Source organism: Somniosus microcephalus, chromosome 24 (genome assembly GCF_052327205.1).
Source record: "Somniosus microcephalus isolate GS21.2 chromosome 24, FLI_Smic_1.0, whole genome shotgun sequence".
NCBI lineage: Eukaryota > Metazoa > Chordata > Chondrichthyes > Squaliformes > Somniosidae > Somniosus > Somniosus microcephalus.
In genome coordinates this window covers 29,759,639-29,781,824 of record NC_141010.1, presented here as the reverse complement: position 1 = coordinate 29,781,824, position 22,186 = coordinate 29,759,639, and the positions used below count along the sequence as shown (strand labels likewise).

The following is a 22,186-nucleotide window of genomic DNA, read 5'->3' as shown; positions in this document are numbered from 1 at the left end:
TGTTTAAGAGAATTGCCTTGAATCCATTTAGAAAGAAACAATTCTATTTAAAAACCTGCAATTGTAACAGCAGCTGTAAATCTGCTACTTGTAGTAATTACCATACATTTACTGAACAGTAACTGTAATGTATGCAACATTGAAGGGACTACTTTGTTTTGCAGATGTACATCCTTAGTTGCGAGCGTATATAACAGACGCGTATCGATTTGTATAGTCAGTGCTGAAGTTCCAGTTACCCAGTAAAGATCACTTGAAGTTACTCTCAGTCTCTGCTGCTTTATTATTTTATGTAGTTGTGTATAGCGGTACAAACACAACAAATTGGTGACGAGAATTATGAACCTACGTCTTCCTATTCTGGCATCGCATCCAGAGGACACCGAAATTTGGAAGAAAGGAGCGAGAAGGTAGAGAAAACGGAGCACGCTTGCTAAGCTAGGCAGGGGATACGTAAGTCAAGTGAAAAGTGCACAGGACTTGCATGACGCTAGCTAACTAGTAAAGAAAGAAAAACGGGTTTGGAAAAAAAAATGGCGATGATTGGCACTATTGCAGCATTTGATAGCAGCATTGAAGACTGGGCAACTTACATTGAAAGAGTGGAGTTGTACTGTGAGGCTAACGGAGTGGGGGTGGAAAAGAAAGCCACTGTTTTGCTGAGTGTTATGGGCGCAAAGACATACGGGCTGCTACGTAGTTTATTAACCCCTGAAAAGCCAGCAAACAAAACATTCAAACAAATAGTGGACACACTCCAAGACCATTTAAGCCCCAAACCACTGCTCATAGCTGAAAGATTTAAATTCCATAAACGGAACCAGAGCAAAAATGAAAGCATTTCTGAATATTTGGCAAAGTTGCGCAAATTATCAGAACATTGCCAATTTGGAGTGGGCTTATCAGATGCATTGAGGGACAGATTTGTGTGTGGCATGCAAAGTGAAAGCACACAAAAGAAGCTCCTGTCTGAAAAAGACCTCACATTGGAGAAGGCTCTGAGTATTGCAATATCAATGGAAGCAGCAGCACGTGGCGCTTTAGAAATTCAACAACAATCCCTGGAATATTCAACTAATAAAATGTCACTGAAACAAAAAAAGAAGTGCTATCGTTGTGGCAAAATGTCACATGACCACAATGACTGTTGGTTTAAAGATAAAGATTGCAGACAATGTGGCAGACGAGGGCACATTGAAAGAATCTGCAAAGCAAATAAGAAGCCGAAAACTGATACAATACAGAGTAACAAAAAGGTACATCAAGTGACTGAAAACAAGAAACCTTTCAAAGATAGATACAAGAAGGTACACCACATGACTGGAGACAGTTCAGATAAAGAAAAAAGTGACACAGACTCAGAGGAAGAGGATCTGGCTTGTCTAAAACTACACAGTGTGAAAGAGACAGGGGATCACAGAATAATATGGGTTACTCCAGAAGTGGCAGGAGTTAGGCTGAAAATGGAGTTGGACACAGGCTCAGCTTTAACAGTGATCTCTGTACATGACTACAAACGACTGTTTTCACACATACCGCTAAGGCCAACTAAAGTACTGTTAAAGACATACACAGGACAAAGAGTGTGCCCCAAAAGTAAAATAAAAGTGACAGTGACATACAAAGAAAAAAAAATACCGCAATTGAAGCTCTATGTAGTGGAAAATGGAGGACCACCATTGCTGGGACGTGAATGGCTCAGGAAAATACAGTTGGATTGGCACACCATCCAAGCACTGTTTGTGTCAGCAAAGGAGGACAGCAACGCCACTCCTGAGAGACAGTCACAAATACTCTCTGACTCTCAGGAAATGTTCAAGAAGGGAATAGGAACACTTAAGGGCATGAAAGCAAAAAAAATTAAGATTGAGGAGAACACAAATCCAAAGTTCCACAAGGCCAGATCAGTGCCTTATGCAATTCGCCCTTCAGTAGAAGCAGAGCTGGAGAACTTGGAGCAGTTAGGGGTCCTGTCCAAGGAAGGGCGTTCCAGTGATGATGGCACAACAGCTGCAACGATGGTCACTCTTCCTAGGGGCTCACCTGTATGACATTGAATACAAGGGGACCAAGCAACATGGCAACGCCGATGGTTTGTCACGTTTACCACTGCCGACCTCAGAGAACTACAACAGTTGACTCAGCAGAGGTATTTCACACAACAATAGTTGAGCAGCTACCAGTGACAAACTCCCTCATTGAAAGAGAAACACGCAATGACCCTGCATTGTCAAAAGTTTATGACATCACTGTGAAGGGATGGCCAGCGCATGGTGACTCATTGTTTCCAGCATTCTCAGCTAGGAGGGAGCAGTTATCAGTGTGTCGGGGAACACTGATGTGCGGCTCATGAGTTGTGATTCCTCCCAAGCTTTGTAACCGAGTGCTAGATGAACTGCATGAAGGCCACTTAGGTACGGTAAAGATGAAAAGCCTTGCCCGTGGATATGTGTGGTGGCCGGGAATTGACAAACAGATCGAGGACCTGACAAAGAGCTGCTCAATATGTCAAAAGGTCCAGAACGCACCACCACAAGCCCCTCTCCATCCATGGGAATGGCCCTCGTCACCATGGCAACGTGTGCACATCGACTTTGCTGGACCGTTCATGGACTCCATGTTCTTGATTGCACATTCCAAATGGCCCAAGGTCATTAAAATGAAATTAACCACATCTGAAAAGACCATTTCAGTTCTGAGGACCATGTTCGCTAGAAATGGCCTACCAGAACAAATCTGCACAGACAATGGACGACAATTTGTCTCTGACGAATTCTAAGGTTTCATGAGGAAAAATGGAATCAAGCACTACACATCTGCCCCGTACCATCCAGCTACAAATGGCTTGGCAGAAAGATTCGTACAGACTTTCAAGAAGGCCATCAAAGCAATGTACAGCGAGAATCTACCACTGCAACACAAGATAGACAATTTCCTCTTTGCTTATCGGAACGCAGTACACGCAGCCACTAATTAGACTCCAGCGATGATGTTTCTGAACAGGAACCTGAGATCTCGCATGGACCTTCTTACACTGAATGTACGTCGTGATGTAGAGAACAAACAGTTCAAACATTTGAACGCTAAGCCAACAAGAAGCTTCAGTGTGGGACAGTCAGTTCTTGCTCGTGATTTCCGGACGGAAAAGTGGCAACCAGGGACAATATCCACAAGAGAGGGACCACTGATGTATACAGTGGATGTGGGAGAGAACGTTTTGAGACGTCATGTGGACCAAATTCTGGATGTTCAGGTGAAAAACACCCCTATACCTCGCTCAGACTCATCTGACATGGAAACAGACACCCCTAATTCATCAGCATCAGCACCAGCCTAATCCACAGCTGAGAGTTCTACCTGTGCTGATAGCTCATCTGATGCACCTGTACGGTCTCATTCCCCAAAGCAAAAGAGTCTGGAGAGATGTTACCCAGAGAGGCAGAGGAGGCCTCCCCAGAGACTTGACTTGTAAAAGGGCTGTTGACAAAATAAAATGTTATGTTGGAATTTGAATTTTGTTACTTTTAAGAAAACAATAAGGTTACTGTAAAGACAGGCTCTCTATGTTAATTATAGAAATTTTACTATTAAACTAAAGGGGGAGGAAGTGTAATGTATACAACATTGAAGGGACTACTTTGTTTTGCGGATGTACATCCTTAGTTGCGAGCGTATATAACAGACGCGTATCGATTTGTATAGTCAGTGCCGAAGTTCCAGTTACCCAGTAAAGATCACTTGAAGTTACTCTCGGTCTCTGCTGCTTTATTATTTTATGTAGTTGTGTATAGCGGTACAAACACAACAGTAACATTTGGGGCTAGCAGGTATGGATGAAATACACTTCTCATACTTGTTCTGGTATGCTGCTTTGCAAAATCTCATTCTTTCTCCATCTACAATTAATACTTGGTCAGTGTCCAGAGATTAGCAGAGGATGCCATGGTGAAAAAAAGAAATATTGTCTAACTTTTTGCGTCATCTGCAGTCTACATATCTGGGACACTCCATACATCACCCCCCCCCCCCCACCCAACCATTGCTTAGAACTCCTGAGGGAATGAATGTTAAGATTCCTCCTTACTTCGATACTTTGTGGTTTAAATGAATTATGTGGGTAGGGCAGTCTTTATACAAGGTGCAGAAGTGAGAAGAATCACATGGAGGATATCACTGTCTTAAAAGAACATTTGAGCACCACTGATACTCCGTGGTCTTTGGAGGTTGCCTTTCTAATGGAAGAATAAAACAGGTAAACAAAGCAGGTTCTGTTACCTATTGCTAAATTGAAGACTTGGGCAATCTCATAACTTGATCAAACTTTGCTGTACAGCAAATGTTTCTTCCCATTTCCTGTGTTTTTTTCCCTGGTTATATAGCAGTAGCAACAACTCAAGGGAAAGGGAAAAAAATGAAAATAGTTTCTGCAGCAATTAAGCTATTTCAAATTTTTCTTCCGGAATTTGCACTCACCTGTGTTCTTTCTATGTCACATTGTTGCTGTTCTTCCTTCTCTTTCATGACTAGCTGCCATTTGCTTTGCTTTCTCTCTAATTCCTTCATTGCCCTGTTTCTTTGCTTTATTTATTTTTCCATTTGCTATCCTCTTCTCTCCATTTCCTTTTCCTTTGTTCTCTCTTTCTCTTCAACTCTTCCTCTGTTTCTTTTACCCTTGAGTTTCCAAAATTATTTGAAACACTTGTGCTGTATCAAAGTATGCACCAAGAGAAATGTACAATATTGTCGATTTCCCATAGCCCCTCAGATTCACCTTGCTTTGGTATCCGAGAAAATGTAGAAATGTATTCCGACAGGAATTCTTTCCCATATCAGTTTACAGTTTGGATTCTTGCATTGTGATCGCATGTTGGATAATGGTTGACATGAATCAGTCATTCATGAAAGAAAGACTTATGAAATAATACTGAGCGGCCTACGGGTGGCGCTGTCCAGGGAGAGTATAAATACTCGGGCACGGGCCCAGCTTGCGCAGGACATTCTTTAACAGGAACTAGTGAAGGACACAACTAGATCTCCATGTTGAAAAATAGTTGATTAAAGCTTTGTTTAACGCTTAGACCAAGTGCCTAGTAGTTTTCTTACATCAATGGTTACAGACTATTCAGGCAACTTAAATTAAGAGAGAAACTTTTCAAAAATCCTTTAGGGCTTTCCTTACTATATCCCCAAAACAAACCATATCTTTCCCTTTTCCCCGGGAGGGTAGATAAAGGGCATGGTACTCATGAATCAAGTTGCACTGTGCAAAATTTCTTTCTGCCTTCAGATGACTGGACATGCAGGAAGTGTCCATAATACTCTCTGAAGTTTCCTGGAAGACAATGCTAAACACAGGATCCAAACTAATATAGATATTATGCATACTGTAGACTTAATTCAGTGCTTGAATTATTTGATCATGTCATTTTTTTTTTAACAGACCACCAAAATATGATCGAGAAGAAGCCAGGCTCAAGCAAAAGGTAGGATACGTATAATTTTAAATTCAGAAAAAGTTTTGACCTAGCCTCAACCTAACTGCTAAACCTGTTCAGCTCTGGTGTTCCCTTCTCTACCTTTAGCTTATTTTAGTGAAAGCAAGAACCTAATGAAAAAGTGTATTTGCAGAACTGTGTCACTTCTCTTCTGGTATTTGAGGCATCTAGGGCTGTAATTAGTAGTCTCTTGTTTTCAAGTTATGGGATAGCCGATATCTCTGTATTGACCTCCAGTGGCAAGAAAAGAGGTTGAACTACTGTATGTAGCTGCTTAACTGCTACCCCCCCCCCCGCAACACCCGATTTCTTTATGTGCCTGTATATAAGTTAGGGTGTTCAACATCTTTCAATTATCTAAAGGAAACTACACGTCACATTGTCCTTCATATAGATCATAAAAGAAAACAATCATCACAGGGTCTGTCTGAGTTCAATGTGCATAATATTGCAAACAATTTATGGGTTAAGTAAGTTATAGTCATGGGTCATAAGGTCCCATTGCCTCAGACAATGCAGCAAGACCTAGATGGCAATCAGGCTTGGGCTGATGTGTGGCGCTAATGTTATTTGTCACATAAGTGCCAGGCAAAGACTATCTCCAACAAGAGAGCATCTAACCACTGCCCCTTGACATTCAATGGCATTACTAGCCCCGATTCCTCCAACATCAACATCCTGGGGGTCACCATTGACCAGAAACTTAACTGGACCAGCCACTTAGATACTGTGGCTACAAGAGCAGGTCAGAAGCTGGGTATTCTGCAGCGAGTGTCTCACCTCCTAACTCCCCAAAGCCTTTCCAGCATCTACTGTACAAGGCACAAGTCAGGAATGTGATGGAATACTCTCCACTTGCCTGGATGAGTGCAGAACCAACAATGCTGAAGAAGCTCGGCACCATCCACTATCTTAAATGATCACTCCCTCCACCACCAGTGCACCGTGGCTGCAGTGTGTACCATCTACAAGATGCACTGCAGCAACTCACCAAGGCTTCTTTGGCAGCACCTCCCAAACCCGCGACCTCTACCACCTAGAAGGACAAGAGCAGCAGACGCTTGGGAACATCATCACCTCCAAGTTCCCCTCCAAGTCACACACCATCCTGACTTGGAAATATATCGCCGTTCCTTCATTGTTGCTGGGTCAACATCCTGGAACTCCTTCCCTAACAACACTGTGGGAGTATTATCACCTCACGGACTGCAGCGGTTCAAGAAGACGGCTCACCACCACCTTCTCAAGGGCAATTAGGGATGGGCAATAAATGTTGGCCTTGCCAGCAACGTCCACATCCCAGGAATGAATAAATAAAAACAATCTTGGGCCACACACCCCCAACGATGCACTCAGTTCCAGTCACTGAAATAAACTTGTTAGCATCTGTGGTGATGCACTAATAATTCACATACAATACCCAGTGGTTAAGAGGGAAAATGCAGATAACGAATCAGATGCATTCTCTTTTTGAACTAGTGCAATATCATTGTTAACGTGACCAATGCATGAACACTTTACTTTGTTTCCACTTTAATGGTTAATGCTTTACAGCTTTCTGGAGCAAAGGCATGCACTTATACAGTGCCTGATCACTTTTCTCAGAAATTACTTGAAAGCACTTCACATACAATACTTTGAAATGCAGTGACTGTGGTTATATAAGTGAACACAGTAAAATGCCACAATCAGCATTCCGATGAAATGAAAAGTTCATCTGTTTTTGGCGATGTTGATTGAGCGAGGAATGTTGACCAAGATACAAGGAGACTTTTTTGCTCATTCATTGAATAGTGCCATGGGATCTTTAATGTCTGCCCGAACCCACTGGAACAGGCAAATGAAACTTCAGCTAATGCCTCACTGGGAATACTTCTGACAGCACTCCCTCATTATGACATTAAAGTGTCAGATTCTATTATTTGTTCAACATGTTCTGGCTGTGAGACAAGCGTGCTAACAAATCAAGGAAGAATTTGAGGCTAAGTGGACCATAGTAGGTTTTAAAATTCATTAATGCCCAGAAATTCGGGTCGGAGGCTTCCCGCGGGTGCAACTGCCAACTGCCGGCGCGCAGTGCTTGCGTATCCCAGGGGCGCAGTTAGTTCGAAGTGTCCCCTGGGATCACGTGGGCCATGGAGAGCCAATGGTAGCAGGGAAATGCCCATTCATAAAATTGACAGGAAGAGCTGTCAAAACTATAAATACTATAAGCCCCAAAACATAACTAAAACTTCAAATAAATTTTTTTTTAAATCACATTTTAAAAATAACTATAAATTACATAAAATAACTATTTTAAACAATAATTAAAATTTTTGAAAAAAATAATTACATTTTCTAACGGGGCTAAAAATAAACTTACCTCTCTTTAAAGTATTTAAAAATAATAAACCTGTGGAAAAAATGTTTTAATTTTAATTAATTCAACACTTACCTTGTTAAAAGCAGGCCTTGCACCTGCATTTTAAAAGTGTAACTACTGGAGACTTACCCTCCTGGAGAAACCTAGAAAAAACCCGGAAGTTCCAGGCGCACACGCTGCCTCTCTGGCGTATGCATTCGACCTGTGAACCCCTTCCTTTAAGGGAACGGAAGTTCCGGTTTCCCGCGCATGCGCAGTGCATGCACGAAACCGGCACTTTCGTTGGGCCTACGGGTGAGTACCCAGCGCGTACTCACCCGTGGAGACCTGGGCCTAGAAATTCAGTCGCGTTTGCGCCCACTTAGGGGCGAAAGAGTGGGTTGCGCCAGAAGTTTTTTAGTGCCCGAAATTAAGTTGGTCCCTAACAGCGGCGTTAGCCGGTAGCGCTGCGCCGGCACCGATGACGTCATCGGTGTGCGCAGCGCCCCGGTTCCAACGCGATTCCGTGCCGAAGGCCAAATTCAGTTGCGGCCGCCTCGCCCGCAGCGGCCGCAAACAACGTTTGAAAAACGGGGCCTTGCAGCTCCGAGAGGCCGGCGCATAAAGGTGGAGGGGCGGCCGGCCGCTTTCCCAGCGGCCGCATGGCCGCACCGCCCTCCCCGGACTCCTGCACCACCCCCCGCGGCATTGCTGTCTGACTCCCGCGAGCCCAGCACTTCTCCGTGGTGCCGGGCTCATTTGCCGGGGGAATCCAGCGGCGATCTCACGGCTGCAGGCAGCTCCTCCTTAAGAGAAGGAGGAGGCCTGCAGTACCCCAGCCTGCCGCACCGCATCGGGTGGCGCAGCGGCAGCTGGACGCCTGAAATAGACTTTCATCGCCCCAAGCGAGGCGGCCAAACCCTGCAATAGCGCCCGCCTCCGTCTTGGCCCGTCGCAACTGAATTTCAGGCGGGCGCTACGGGAATCCGGGCGAGCGCTAAATTTCGGGCGCTAAAGACCTGGCGGGGCCTTACTGAATTTCTAGGCCATGAAGTTCTGGGCCATAATCTTTTGGTATCAAGTCTATAAATCACACTCATCAATTTCTGCTACTTTGTGGTTGCCAAAAAAAAACGGAAACGCATCCTGGACCTGAACAAATTGGCATCTCATCTTAGATCTGAGCAAGTTATTGAAAAGGAAAACTTCAAAATTGTTCTTCTAATTTTATAAGGGTGTAGCAGAATACAGTTGGCCATCTGAGGAGGTAGAATCTATTTGGGCACCTCAAGGGACTCAACGTCATGATCCCAAATGACTTGGATAATATATAAAGGCTATGGATAGAAAATGAGTTTGGTTTTCAATATCTAATTTAAGAGGGATATTCATGTATCAAATATACAATTGTAGAATTTACTCCACTTATTCTTGTAGAAGCTTGAGCACCAACGTGCACAGATTGAAAAAGAAAATATTGTAATGCTGGAGAAACTGGCTACGATAATGACCCCCCGCCCAGGGGGACCCAGCTGGAATGACTACAAGAAAAGCAAGTAGGTCATTTGTTTTGTGCTATTTCTATTTTTGCTAGATCTTTTACATTATCTCTAAGAAAAATGATTCTCTTGCCCTTCTATCTACTACTTTCTTGCTCTTAGTTATGGAAACTGTTGTTTGACTCAAATTAACCATTACCTTAAAAAAATCTGTTTTAACCTGTGATTGCCAGTATGGTTTTCAGCATGGCACCACCACACTGGTTAATATTTTACCTGGATTCCTCACCTTTGGATATCTGCACTTGAAAACATTTTGGGATCATCTACCTTACCTTGGACATCTTCAAAATCTTTGACAGGATCTGATTCCATGCACTTTTAAATAAGTTACCATTATAAGGTCTAATCAAAGCTATGTTAATGGGTATATAGTTTCCTTTCAAGTAGCTCTGTGCTTGTTCTTTTTTTTATTAATTCAGGGATTATCCAGGACTCTCTCCTCTCTCTCTTTTTCTAGACCAGTGGCCGCCTCTATTTTTCATCCAATCCTATCCACTGTTTTGATGATGATTCCACTGTAAATTCATCGAATTCCTTCAGATTACATTATCATAGTTCCTGGTATAGTGCAATGACTGATTACATTTGATCTCAATGGAGCAATAAAATTCTAGCCCCTGAGGATGGTGGTCCTGCTCTGCTGTTGCAACAGTGGGAATGAGATGTCCATTCTTTTGGCTGCGGGCGACCCTCAGCCTGTCTGAATTCCCGAGGGTCAGGAACATTTCCATGAAAATGCTAGTAGTGGTGCAACTGGGGCACTGACTTACCGGGGGTAGAGGATGACATTTCTGGAGCGGCATGCTACCGGGGAGGAGTGCCAGATGAAGAGAGGGTTCAAGAACAAAAAAAATCCCTTTTCTCAGAAGGCCTGTATCCTTAAACAGTCAGTTGCTGTAAGGAAACTGGCCTTTCCACATGCAGTGGGCACCAGGATCTAATCCCGGCACTGCCTTATGCTTACTGCATGCCGGCGTACACTACAGTCTGGGCAAAAGAGGTGGAACTGGTGAGAATTCCACTGGGTGATGTAACCCGTCAAGGCAGTGAATACAAGAAACATCCACCCATGCTTCTTCAGGAAGTTCCAGCACTGCCCAAATGAAGTGGATACCTGGTGTAACTGGCCTGAAATAACTGAGGTTTTTCAGGTCCCTTGTATCTTTTAATTTTTCAAAGATGTGGTTTCTTCATAGTTTTTGCAAGTCCAATCTACAGCTACCACCTCTTACCTTTGCCGGCTCCACCCTTGGATCTTCAGTTTTCAATATTCTTGGCCTCACTATCTCCTCTGATTTCAAGTGTAACTTCCACGTCATCTCCATTGCTAAAGCTGCCTCCATGAAACTCGGTTTCCCCTTTTGTGGCAAATATTTCCCCCATAACAACTTTTAGTTCTCTATAATACCTTTCTTGCACACTGCCATGGAATACAAGATCAAAGATATTGCCTATAGGAATCACGCAAGCCTCTAACCTCTATGTGATAACTTCTGATTTTCAATGGTACTATGGTCAGTGATGCTCTGAACTTACCTTTCATCCTTCTAAGTTACAAATCCACTAAGTTACATGCTGCTCTTCCTGCCTATCCTATGTTGAAAACAAAAGGTTGAGTTCCTGATTGTGAGGGAATCCTACCCATGCCCCTGGAGCTCGTGTGCACTCCCACGCAACAGGAGTGACCTCCCTACCCCCCTCGATTCCACACGGTTAGGTTATTGAAATAGTTAACATATGTCCACTATTCAGTGTCCACAAGCACAGGGAGCCAATGGGAAGGTGGTGGGTGGGGAATCCAGAGCGCTGCAAGTTTTGAAGGAGAAACACCATTTCTTTTAGCCCTGCGCTGCTGCATCTCAGTGAAACCACAATGAGGACTGCCACTTTTAGTGAAGAAAGCCTGGACATACTGCTGGAGAAAGTACAGTGCAGGTAGGTGGCAGTGTTTGGGGACCCTCACATTTGACAGAATGGCAGGAGGCGGTGAGCCATGTCAATGCAGTTTCCCATGCATGTAGGACATATGAGCCAATAAGTTTTCTGGCAAATGAAAAATGCCAAACTAGGTGTGACTAAAGGGTGCTCACTCAAAGGAAAGGAATGCCTTTAGTATCCATGCACCAGTCATTGAATCCATAACACAGTCTAGAAAGTACTGGACCCAATCCTGAAATCTCACTACCCTAACCTACCCTTACTTCCCCCTGACAACCATGTCTTTCAAAGTAAAAGTTTTATTTGTCTCTCAGAATTGCTGCATTTTCTGCTTGTTTTGCCGCCATGGCAAATTAGCCGCATACTTTTTACTCTTATTTTCCACCAGTTGTACTGTAGGCTGGGACATTGGGATGCATCTTGTTTTATATTCTAATGCTGAAAGCATCTATTGATGGAATGCCTGAGGGAGAGCCTGAAGACCTAGTGCCAGCTCAACATGGTAAGTGTTCTCTTCAGTCTCCTCTTCTTGCCAGCCCCTTAAACTCAACAGGCAGGCACATCCGCCCCTCAGCTTCAAGACATCGTATTGACCTTGCCACTTTGTGCAGTCATTGGCCGCATGTTCCATGATAACATATGTTCCATTTTTCTTTTCATATGGGGCTTCCAAGGTGAGGATGCTGGCACCAGAGAAGGTTAGGAAACAGCCCCATGTCATGAACACTCATCAAGCACCCCAGATCCTGCAAGCAACAGCACAGAAACATTCACTTCAGGAACATCGGATAGGGAGAGTCAGGAGGGAGTACCTGGTGAAGGAGCAAATGGAGGTGGCACCAAGCCAGCATTAACAAGAGGAAGAAAAAGCTAGGGACAGATGTGCAGCTGAACCCATGGATTCGTACCATACAGGAGCTGCATATTGAACTGAACTGATTAATCAGCAGACGTTCTTCCTGAAGTTCTTTGAGAACCGTGGAATACCAAATAATGCTGCTGCAACATTTGTCTGTATAGCCATACAAGTGGGTTTCAGGAACCTGCAGAGCACCTTGGAGTGAGTTGCAACTCCAGTGCAACCTGCAATGGAGTTCCTAAGATCAAAGGGACTAGGCGCAGATGCAATTTGTTTTCCAACACTGCCTGTCACTGTTGAGATCTTGGACTCTAATTTGCAGGAGTCTAGAGAAGCAGTTTGAGAGAATAAGAACATAAGAAATAGGAGCAGGAGAAGGCCATATGGCCCCTCGCGCCTGCTCCGCCATTCAATAAGATCACGGCTGATCATCGACCTCAACTCCACTTTCCCGCCCAGATTCCATATCCCTTGATTCCCCTAGAGTCCAAAAATCTATCAATCTCAGCCTTGAATATACTCAGCGACTGAGCATCCACAGCCCTCTGGGGCAGAGAATTCCAAAGATTCACAACCCTCTGAGTGAAGAAATTCCTCCTCATCTCGGTCTTAAATGGCCGACCCCTTATCCTGAGACTATGCCCCCTAGTTCTAGACACTCCAGCCAGGGGAAACAACCTCTCAGCATCGATCCCCTTCAGAATCTTGTATGTTTCAATGAGAGAACCTTGATGGCAGGCTTCATGCTGTTTAGTTGTGGCCATCTGCAAACAGCAACTGGGATATGGCAGGAAGAGAGGTGGACGAGGAACTGATCTCACCAGGTGATGATTTGCCCACCTGCTCATCCCAGCCAGCCCCTTCAGAGGACTGCGGCAGCGCCAGCTAGTGCAGACACTGAAGTTGCAGAGGGATTTTGTAACCAGCAGAAAGAAGCGAATTGCCACAGCCAAGTCGCGAGGTACCCATTCATGAGCAACAGCCTGCTACCACATTTGCTCCACTCACTGAGAATAGGAAGCATGTGACACACCCTACACTGTTAACAAGGAAAAGCAAACATTGAAGCAGGGATGCACCTTGGCTAGGGAAATAAATTGATAATACCTTCTTTGGAATGTATTGTGTAGAATTATTGTCAAAAGGGACATATGTAAGTTGATTTTCAGGCAAAGTATGTAGAAATTGTAGTCAAGACAGAAAGGGTCAGGTCCCAATGTTGGTACAGGGGCTAGTGAAAGAGGTCTATAGGCCTGTTAAGGCTGAAGTGGTGCTTTTAACAAAGTCCTGTCAGTGACTCTTCCTGGCAGTGCATTTGCGGGTCATTTTGTCCTCATTCTACTCTTCTCATCCCCCTTCTCTGGCAAGGCTGCACATGAAGCTTCCTGATTCGCTGGCTGAAAACATTCCCCTCTCAATAATGTAGTCATGCAGCTTACAGCAGATTGGCCTAGAAATTCAGTCGCGTTTGCGCCCACTTATGGGCTATAGAGTGGTTTGCGGCGGAAGTTTTTTCGCGCCCGAAATTCAGTTGGTCCGTAACATCGACGTTAGGCGGTAGCGCTGCGCCGGCACCGATGACGTCATTGGTGTGCGCAGCGCCCCGGTTCCAATGCAATTCCGGTCCGACCGCCAAATTCAGTTGCGGCCGCCTCTCCCGTGGCGGCCGCAAACAGCGTTTGCAAAACGGTGCCTTGCAGCTCCGAGAGGCCGGCGCATAAAGGTGGAGGGGCGGCCGGCCGCTTTCCCGGCGGCCGCCTGGCCGCACCTCCCTCCCCGGACTCCTGCACCACCCCCCTGCGGCATTGGTGTGTCACTCCCGCGAGCCCGGCACTTCTCCGTGGTGCTGGGCTCATTTGCCGGGGGAATCCAGCGGCGATCTCACGGCTGCAGGCAGCTCCTCCTTAAGAGAAGGAGGAGGCCTGCAGTACCCCAGCCTGCCGCACCGCATCGGGTGCCGCAGCGGCAGCTGGACGCCTGAAACTGACATTCTCCGCCCCAAACGAGGCGGCCAAACCCTCCAATAGCGCCCGCCTCCGTGTTGGGGCGGCGCAACTGAATTTCAAGCGGGCGCTACAGGAATCCGGCCGAGCACTAAATTTTGGGCGCTAAAGACCTGGCAGGGCTATACCTAATTTCTAGGCTTATCTTGGAGACTTTCTCAGAGCTGTAGAGCAGGACCCCATCTGATGTATCCAGGCAACAGAATCTCTGTTCCAGCATGTCAATTGTATATGCCACCAACACGATATCAACCCTCAAGGCTCATAAGTCTCTTAATGTCCCATTCTTTGCTGGGACCACTAAGCTGTGGAACTCCTGACCTCTCAGTATTTCATTCTTTCTGTTCAGTAATTGTTGATTTACCTCATCTCTTTTTAAACTTGGTGATGTCCTGCACTATGGACCTTGATGCCTCACCTTGGTTTCACAATTTAAAAATAAATGAGTAAAAAAATATTGTAGTTTAATTCTCTGCCTATTTGTTGTAACAAAGGAGTAGCCACATGTCTATGTTGAGAATGTACAAGATCTCATTAATGTAAAAATGTAGAACTGAAGTTTATTCCAATTCATTCAGACATTGTATTGAATGCCATTTTGAGATGTATGATGTATTCATTATATTTTGTGTATTAGCATTTTTGTGTGTGTAAATTAGCCATTTTGCTATATATCGTGATTCTGTTTGGAGAAAGTGTTGTTAAAATGTCTGTATTCTGCCTAATTCTTTAGGTCATTTACTGCAGAATAAAACAGTGAGGTAGAGAATATAAGGAGTTTGATTTCTTTTTTTATGCCAATTTCAAAATATATACTAATTACTGATGGTACAGGCATTCTTCAAAACAATGTACTGACACTTTTTATTAGTGGGTTAGTCAGTTATTTACGGCAGTTTAGCTCCAAGAAGCAAATGCTATATTGACTACACTTCAAAAAGTACTTCATTGGCTGTAAAGCGCTTTGGGACATCTGCTGGTCGTGAAAGGCGCTATATAAATGCAAGTCTTTTTTTTATGTGATCGGTACAGAGGACTTGGGATGCTGGTGAAAGTGAATGTTAGATTCATCTTCGCTTTAAGATCCATACCAGAAGAACCATGGGCATCAGTTACATACTTCCACACTTATAGTAGTGTGTCATGACAACCCGGTTATAAATACAGTTTTGACAAAACTTTAACTGGTCTTGAACCTCACAAGCCCAGACTTTTCTCTCTAGTGGGATCCCTATTGGAAGTAACCTGCTTCTGCCCAGCTGACTGATCCAGTGCAGACTCCAACAATCTTTCAGGGTCAACTTAATTTAATTTAAATAATGGTGAGTTCCCAGCGCTATTCCTGCCTCAGATTGGAGTCGCCACTTTGATGGAGAGGGGGGAGAGAAACGATTGTTGCTGCAGGATTCGAATGTCAGCAGCAGCATAAAGGGAGAGGCATCATCAGGAACATTTATTTTTGTGGCAAGCAGGTTTAAGAATAGTTTTATATAAAAAAAAGCATTCTGCTGCAGCACACAGGGCTCCCAAAGTTTCTGAAGCTTCAATAGAAGGCCTTCTGGTCCAAATCAGGATAAGAAGAGAGAGGTCCTGTTTATGATGGAAGGCAAAATCCCATTGAAGGGGCTGCCCAGGCACAGTAGAAGGAGGTGGCTGCCATTTTAATGCCATCTCCATGACCCCAGATTGGTTACACAAAGTTAGAGACTTCAAGAGGGGTTTGAGGCTTGGCCATCCTGCTAAGCTCAGCAACTGTAACATGAGGTTTCCCACAGCCTTCGCATCAATGTGTGTTGTCTGAGTATAGTTTCCTCCAATAAATTTATAAGCCAAAGACACTGCAATTAGAATTCTCATTCCTGGTACAGAGACAGAACACCAAGCTTTGTCTCTCTAGCATTATCCAACAGGTGCTGCAAGACATTGAGTGGCCTTACCAGGTCTGGCCAGGTAAGAGTCAACTACATCTTCCAAGAATACACTACTAAGCATGTTTTCCACCAATTATCTTCTGCTCACTGCGTTGAAGTCCTTCAAAAGCTTACCATGAATTTGCAGGAAGTTCTGTAGGGATCTTTACACCCCAAATCTTCACCTGTAAGTGTTCCTTCACTCACGGTACATAAATGCTTATGTCAAGCATCTGTCATGAACCCCTTCATTGCCAACACCTAGCTTTCACTGCATCTCGTGGCAACCAGAGGCCATTTGTACTTTTGCATTCTTCTTAAAGGAGAAGACAGCCTATAATGCCAGTGAAGAATTGGCCACAGGTGGTGGGGGCAAAATTTGTATTTCATTGTCCAGTACGGAGATAGCACTGTGGGTTGGTGTTTGCAAAGGATGGAGCCAATCACCTCTGTGGATAAGGCAGAGTTTTTCAATACCATAATTGGTGAAAATAATCTGAAATCTAAGATCAGGTACAACAAATTACATTTGAGTTTGGAACCCAAACAAATGAATCAAGATCATTTTCAAAAGCTTGGTGTTGGAAAATAGCTTCAACAGACATGGCCAAAACAATATCTAAGAAGCTGGTTCTCCTTTAGTTCATTACTTTGACTGTTCCTGGTCAACTGATGGTGTCCCCATCTGAATGTAAAACAACAATGAGGAGTTAGTCACATCCTGAAAATGAAAGGCCATTCCTCACTTAAAATCAGCCACAGTAGGACTACACACTACTGTTATGTTCATTAATAACTAATTGTTTTTATTAAGAACAGCTAGCTTTTGCTAGACACTTTATTGAGCACATGTGGACTAGGTACAGTATCTGTAGAGGCCTCCATCTTGACTGCTGCCTTGTGGGTAGCCTAGTGCATCGTGGGTAGCCCACTCTTATATACATACAGCACCACCTAGTGTACCATTCCAGAATGACAGGTTACTGATCATTACATCCCCCTTTCTTTGAGGTTAAACAAAATCAGTATCAATCAATATCAATCAATAACAACATAAACATCTTCAACAGTCAATACATTTTCAATGTAGTTTTCTTTGTACTCAAAGATTAAGTCTATCAGGCTTTTTTACTTCACGTGTGGATCTTCTCAGCACAGGTAAGTCTGATGTGTTTTCATGAGAGCCTGTATGTGTATTTGTGTTAGATTGTTCTGGTGGTGAGTGACAAGATTCAGTTGTGGCATTGTCATCGATTTGCTCTTCGATAGTCTCTTGTGTTTTTAGGAGGGAACGGCGGTTCCTCCTGAGAATCTGTCCTTCCTCAGTTCTAACAGTGTATGACCTTGGTCCTACTTCCTCAAGAACTGTAGCTTTCCTGTTCCATGCATCTGGATCCTCAATCCTGACAACATCATCCCTTGTCAATGGTTTCAGAGTTTTGGATGACTTGTCATAGTATGATTTCTGTTTCAGCTTTAACAGTTGAAGTCTCTGTCTCAGTTCCTTACTCTGCTTTTCTTTTGCACAGCAGGGTAGCGTGGTACGCAACTTGCGACCCATTAGGAGTTCAGCAGGTAAAGAACCAGAGTCTAAAGGTGAGGCTCGGTAGCTCAGCAGGGCGAGATAAGGATCAGACTTACTTTCTGTCACTTTCTTCAGTAGCTGCTTGAGAACTTGAACACCTTTCTCTGCCTTACCATTCAACTGAGCATACAAAGGACTGGATGTGATGTGTTGAAAGTCATAATGTGCTGCAAACTGTTGCCACTCCTTACAGTTGAAGCACGGACCATTGTCGCTAACGGCAATCCTGGGAATTCCATGTCTGGCGAAGATGGATTTCACATGCATTATGACACTGCTTGCTGTGGTGCTTGAGAGCAGCGCCATCTCAGGATAGTTAGAATAGTAGTCAATCACTATTAGATAGTCTTTACCATTTAAATGAAAAAGGTCCATACCAACCTTTTGCCATGGTGCTGTTGGTATGTCAGCTACTATCATTGGTTCCTTTGCTTGTTTGTTTTGGTGTTTCTGACATGTCTCACATTTGCCTATCATGTTCTCAATGTCCTTATTTATGCCAGGCCAATAAACAGTGTCTCTTGCTCTCCTTTTGCATTTTTCAATTCCGAGGTGTCCCTCATGAATCCTTTTGAGCATGTCTTGACGTAGAGCCTGTGGAATGACTATTCTGTTCTGTTTTAGTAATAGTCCACTTGCGACACTCAATTCTGACCTTATGTGAAAATATTTTGGACAGGAACCTTTTGGCCAACCATGATGAATGTTCTCTATTACTGTTTTGTAATACTGTATCTTTTACTGTTTCTTCTGCTATTTGCTTTGATTTTGTGTCTGACACGGGCAGCGCAGCAGTGACCATACTCACATGAACATCCACGTCTCCTTCAGTAGAGCTCACATGACTCATTGTGGGTGCTCGGGATAGTGCATCTGCTAACACTATGGCCTAGAAATTCAGTATAGCCACTTTTGGGGCGCTAAAGTCGGGTGGCCGCTAAAGTTTGCGCCCGGCGCAAAGTCGCGCCACCTTCGTCGATATTCAGTCGCTTCGCCCCAAGAGGTTGCTGCTGCGCTAAAACAGGCGATGCACGACTATCTTTAGGCGCTAAGCCGGCGGTGCTGAGCGATACCCCCGAGGCCGGGCACAGCGCAGGTGCGGCGACTTGTTGATTGACGGCAGACAGTCTGGCGCCGGCCAGCTCTTAAAGGGGGAGGGTGGATTTGTTTGCCTGCCACGCCCTGCACACTGCAGCCCTCAACCTAGGCCTGACCACTTCTGCTTCATCTGCACAACACCCAGGGCTATGGAGAAGGCCAGGGAGAGAGCGCAGCGCTTCAGCGACGGTGACCTGAGGGTGCTGGTTGGCGGAGTGGAGCGCAGGCGCCATGTTCTGTTCCCAGAAGGTGGCAAGAGGCCGCTGCCCAGCACCTACCGGAAAGCCTGGAGGGAGGTCTCAAACAGGGTGTCTTCCAACAGCGTGGTTGCCAGGACTCCTGTGCAATGCCGGAAAAAGTTCAACGATCTCACTCGGGTTGTCAGGGTGAGTACCCTTTCCAGTGTCCCCCTCATCCCTGCATGTGCACCTCACTTTATGGGCAAAGGGACCTGAAAGCCCTAATGGCCAGCCCTCATCCAGCAGCTATGGGACTGTCATGAAAATCACTTGCACATTCAGCACTTTACACACTGTACAAGCTATTCGACCATGGGAGGCATTGCAGACAAGATCAGGGCTTCACACTGTCAGGGCCAGTCCACCATGGGAGGCATTGCAGACAAGATCAGGGCTTCACACTGTACAGGCTATTCGACCATGGGAGGCATTGCAGACAAGATCAGGGCTTCACACTGTACTTAGAGGCCGTCCTTTCTCTTGCAGGCCAAGGTGGCGCACAACCGGCGGAAACGAACTGAGACCGGGGGAGGCCGTCCTGACGTCAAAGAGCTCTCCGACCTCGACCAGCGTGTGGAGCGCATTATGGCAGGCTGGCTGATTGGCCCCGTCGCCAGTGGAGATGCCGACCCTGTTCTGGGCACCAATGGTAAGGGCATCACCTTTTTGACCTCTCTCGTTCCACTTGCGCCTCAGATCAGCATCCTTTGCCACTGTTCGACCAATGCAGTGAATGGCACCACCCTTGCCTCCCTCGCTGCCGCCCTGTCCTCATTCTAAAGCTACTCTTGTGCCTTCCTGCTTTCAGATGGTGAATCGCCAGGTGAGGAGGCGGGCCCTCAAGCTGCCACTGTCAGCGCTTCTGAATTAGAGGAGGAGGAAGAGGAAGCCGGCCCATCAGTGCCACCCTCAGCCGCGCCAGCCCATGGCGATGAAGGGGACACATCTTCCCTGGAGGGGAGCCGGGGGGAAGGGTCGGAGGAGAGTGAAGCTCCGGGGCCCAGCGGCAACGCGGGAGGGGTGGGGAAGCTCGGCGGACTTCTCCCCAGAGGGTGAGTGCGGCCTCCAGTCCTGCGACGGTGAGCGCAGAGGAGGTGCGGCTCCTGGAGGAAATGGCCGTCCAGGCTGAGCGCAGGCACAATGAGCTCATGGCTGCAGTGGCAAGGATGCCTGACTCCATTGAGTCTTTGTCAAGGAGTGTGCAGCAATTTGGAGCAGCACAGGCCAGGAGTCTGGATCAATTCAGTGCAGCACAGGCCAGGAGTCTACAGGACTTCACGGCAGCACAGGCGGCTTCGAGCCAAGTGCTCAGTCGTGCCGCCCATTCACTGGCTGTTGTCATGCGGACACAGACCAGGGCCACTTGGGCACTAACTGCTGCCACCCTCGCTGGATCAGCCAGGCATCGCCAGGGCACTCGCCGCGCAGCAGCAGCCCAGCAGTCTGTTCTTCAGCTGTTTGCTGCGCATGCTGCAGTGCTGGCCCGTGCGAGTGCCAATGTACCAGGCGACCAGCGAGCACCTGCGATCTGCCAGGTTGGCACCATTCCTGCAGCCGACACTGCCACTCCGCCATTGCAGCTGCCACGAGCCGCTGGACAGACTGCTGCCGCCCAAGCAGAGTTGGAGCAGTCAGCAGCCGGCCCCTCCAGGGCCAGAGCTGGTGCAAGCCGACCCCCAAGGGCATCTGCCGTCTCTCCATCTGACCCTCAGCAGCCTTCCCCCAGCCTTGCTGCAGCCACTGGGCTCCCATTGAGGAGGAGCTGCAGGGCGGGCAGGGGCCAGGCAAGGATGCGAAAGGCATCGCCCTCGCAGGGCAAAAAGTAGAAGGTCTGCACAAATGCTTTGTGGTTGTTGAAAGGCCGAGACTGGTGTAGTTCTGTTTTTGTAAGGCCGAGACTGGTGTCTTTCTTTGTTTTTGTAAGGCCAAGACTGGTGTCTTCTTTGTTTTTGTAAGGCCGAGACCGGTGTCTTTCTTTGTTTTTGTAAGGCTGAGACTGTTAGTTTTGTGTTTTTGGAGGGGGCTTCTCCACATGAGGTTGTAATGTGGGAAGGGCAGAGGTTTGCAATAAATTAATGTTCTTAAATTGCACTGTGCATGGTTTTTTTGTCAAGTCCTGGTTGCCCTGCTCGGCTGAGGGCTTGTGGAGCGGCTACATTCATCTGCTGACATTGGCACAAGCCATTCGCTGAGAGGGGGCATAGAATCGACGTTCAATAAGCCGGCGACGGGCGGCCCTTGCACTTTCTGCCTCCCTCCTGTGCTGGTCCTCCACCTCCTCCTCCTCCTCCTCCTCCTCCTCCTCCTCAGGTGGTCCTCCAATCTCTGGTGGCAGTGGCTGAGTCCTGCGGATAGCCAGGTTGTGTAGCATGCAGCAAACGACCACGAAATGGGAGACTCGCTCCGGCGAATATTGTAGGGCTCCACCGGAACGATCCAGACAGCGGAACCGTTGCTTCAGGACGCCGATTGTTTGCTCTATGATGTTCCTGGTCGCTTGATGGCTATCGTTGTATCCCTCTTCAGCAGGGTTGCTGGGCGCACGGAGCGGGGTCATCAGCCAGGTACACAAAGGATAGCCTTTGTCCCCGATAAGCCATCCTCGTGGGTGAGGCTGGGCCTGGAACATGTCTGCCACAGAAGTCTGGCGCAGGATGAAGGCATCGTGGCTGCTGCCTGGAAAGCGGGCATTGACAGCTAGGATGAGCTGCCTGTGGTCACACACCAGCTGGACGTTGAGCGAATGGTAGCCCTTCCGGTTGCGGTAATCCTCGGAATTCTCCAGAGGTGCCCGCAAAGCCACATGCGTGCAGTCAATGGCGCCCTGCACCATGGGGAAGCCCGCGAATGCTGCAAAGCCCATTGCACGCTGTTGCTGCTTGGCAAGGGCCATGGAGAAGGAGATGAACTGACGTCTCCTTTTGAAAAGGGCATTGGTCACCTGGCGGATGCAGCAATGCACGGCGAACTGGGAGATGTTGTAAATGTCCCCAGTAGCGGATTGGAAGGAGCCGGTGGCATAGAAGTTGAGAGCCACCGTCACCTTCACTGCCACCGACAGAGACGTCCTGCTCCTCAGCTGTGGCTGCAGATCACCGCCAAGCAGGTGGCAGATCTCTGTGACCACCTCCCTTCGGAATCGCAGCCTCCGAA

General features: G+C 46.4%; 1 protein-coding gene across 2 annotated transcripts in view; it reads left to right on the top strand.

The window, feature by feature from the left end:
* Positions 1–22,186, top strand: part of LOC147101164 (uncharacterized) — a 123,015-nt gene that overhangs the window by 24,732 nt on the left and 76,097 nt on the right. For both annotated transcript variants that reach the window (XM_085966378.1, XM_085966379.1), the window contains exons 6-7: positions 5,441–5,483; positions 9,277–9,395. In XM_085966378.1, coding sequence (XP_085822504.1) covers positions 5,441–5,483; positions 9,277–9,395 — 162 coding nt within the window. The remainder of the gene's footprint in view (positions 1–5,440; positions 5,484–9,276; positions 9,396–22,186) is intronic.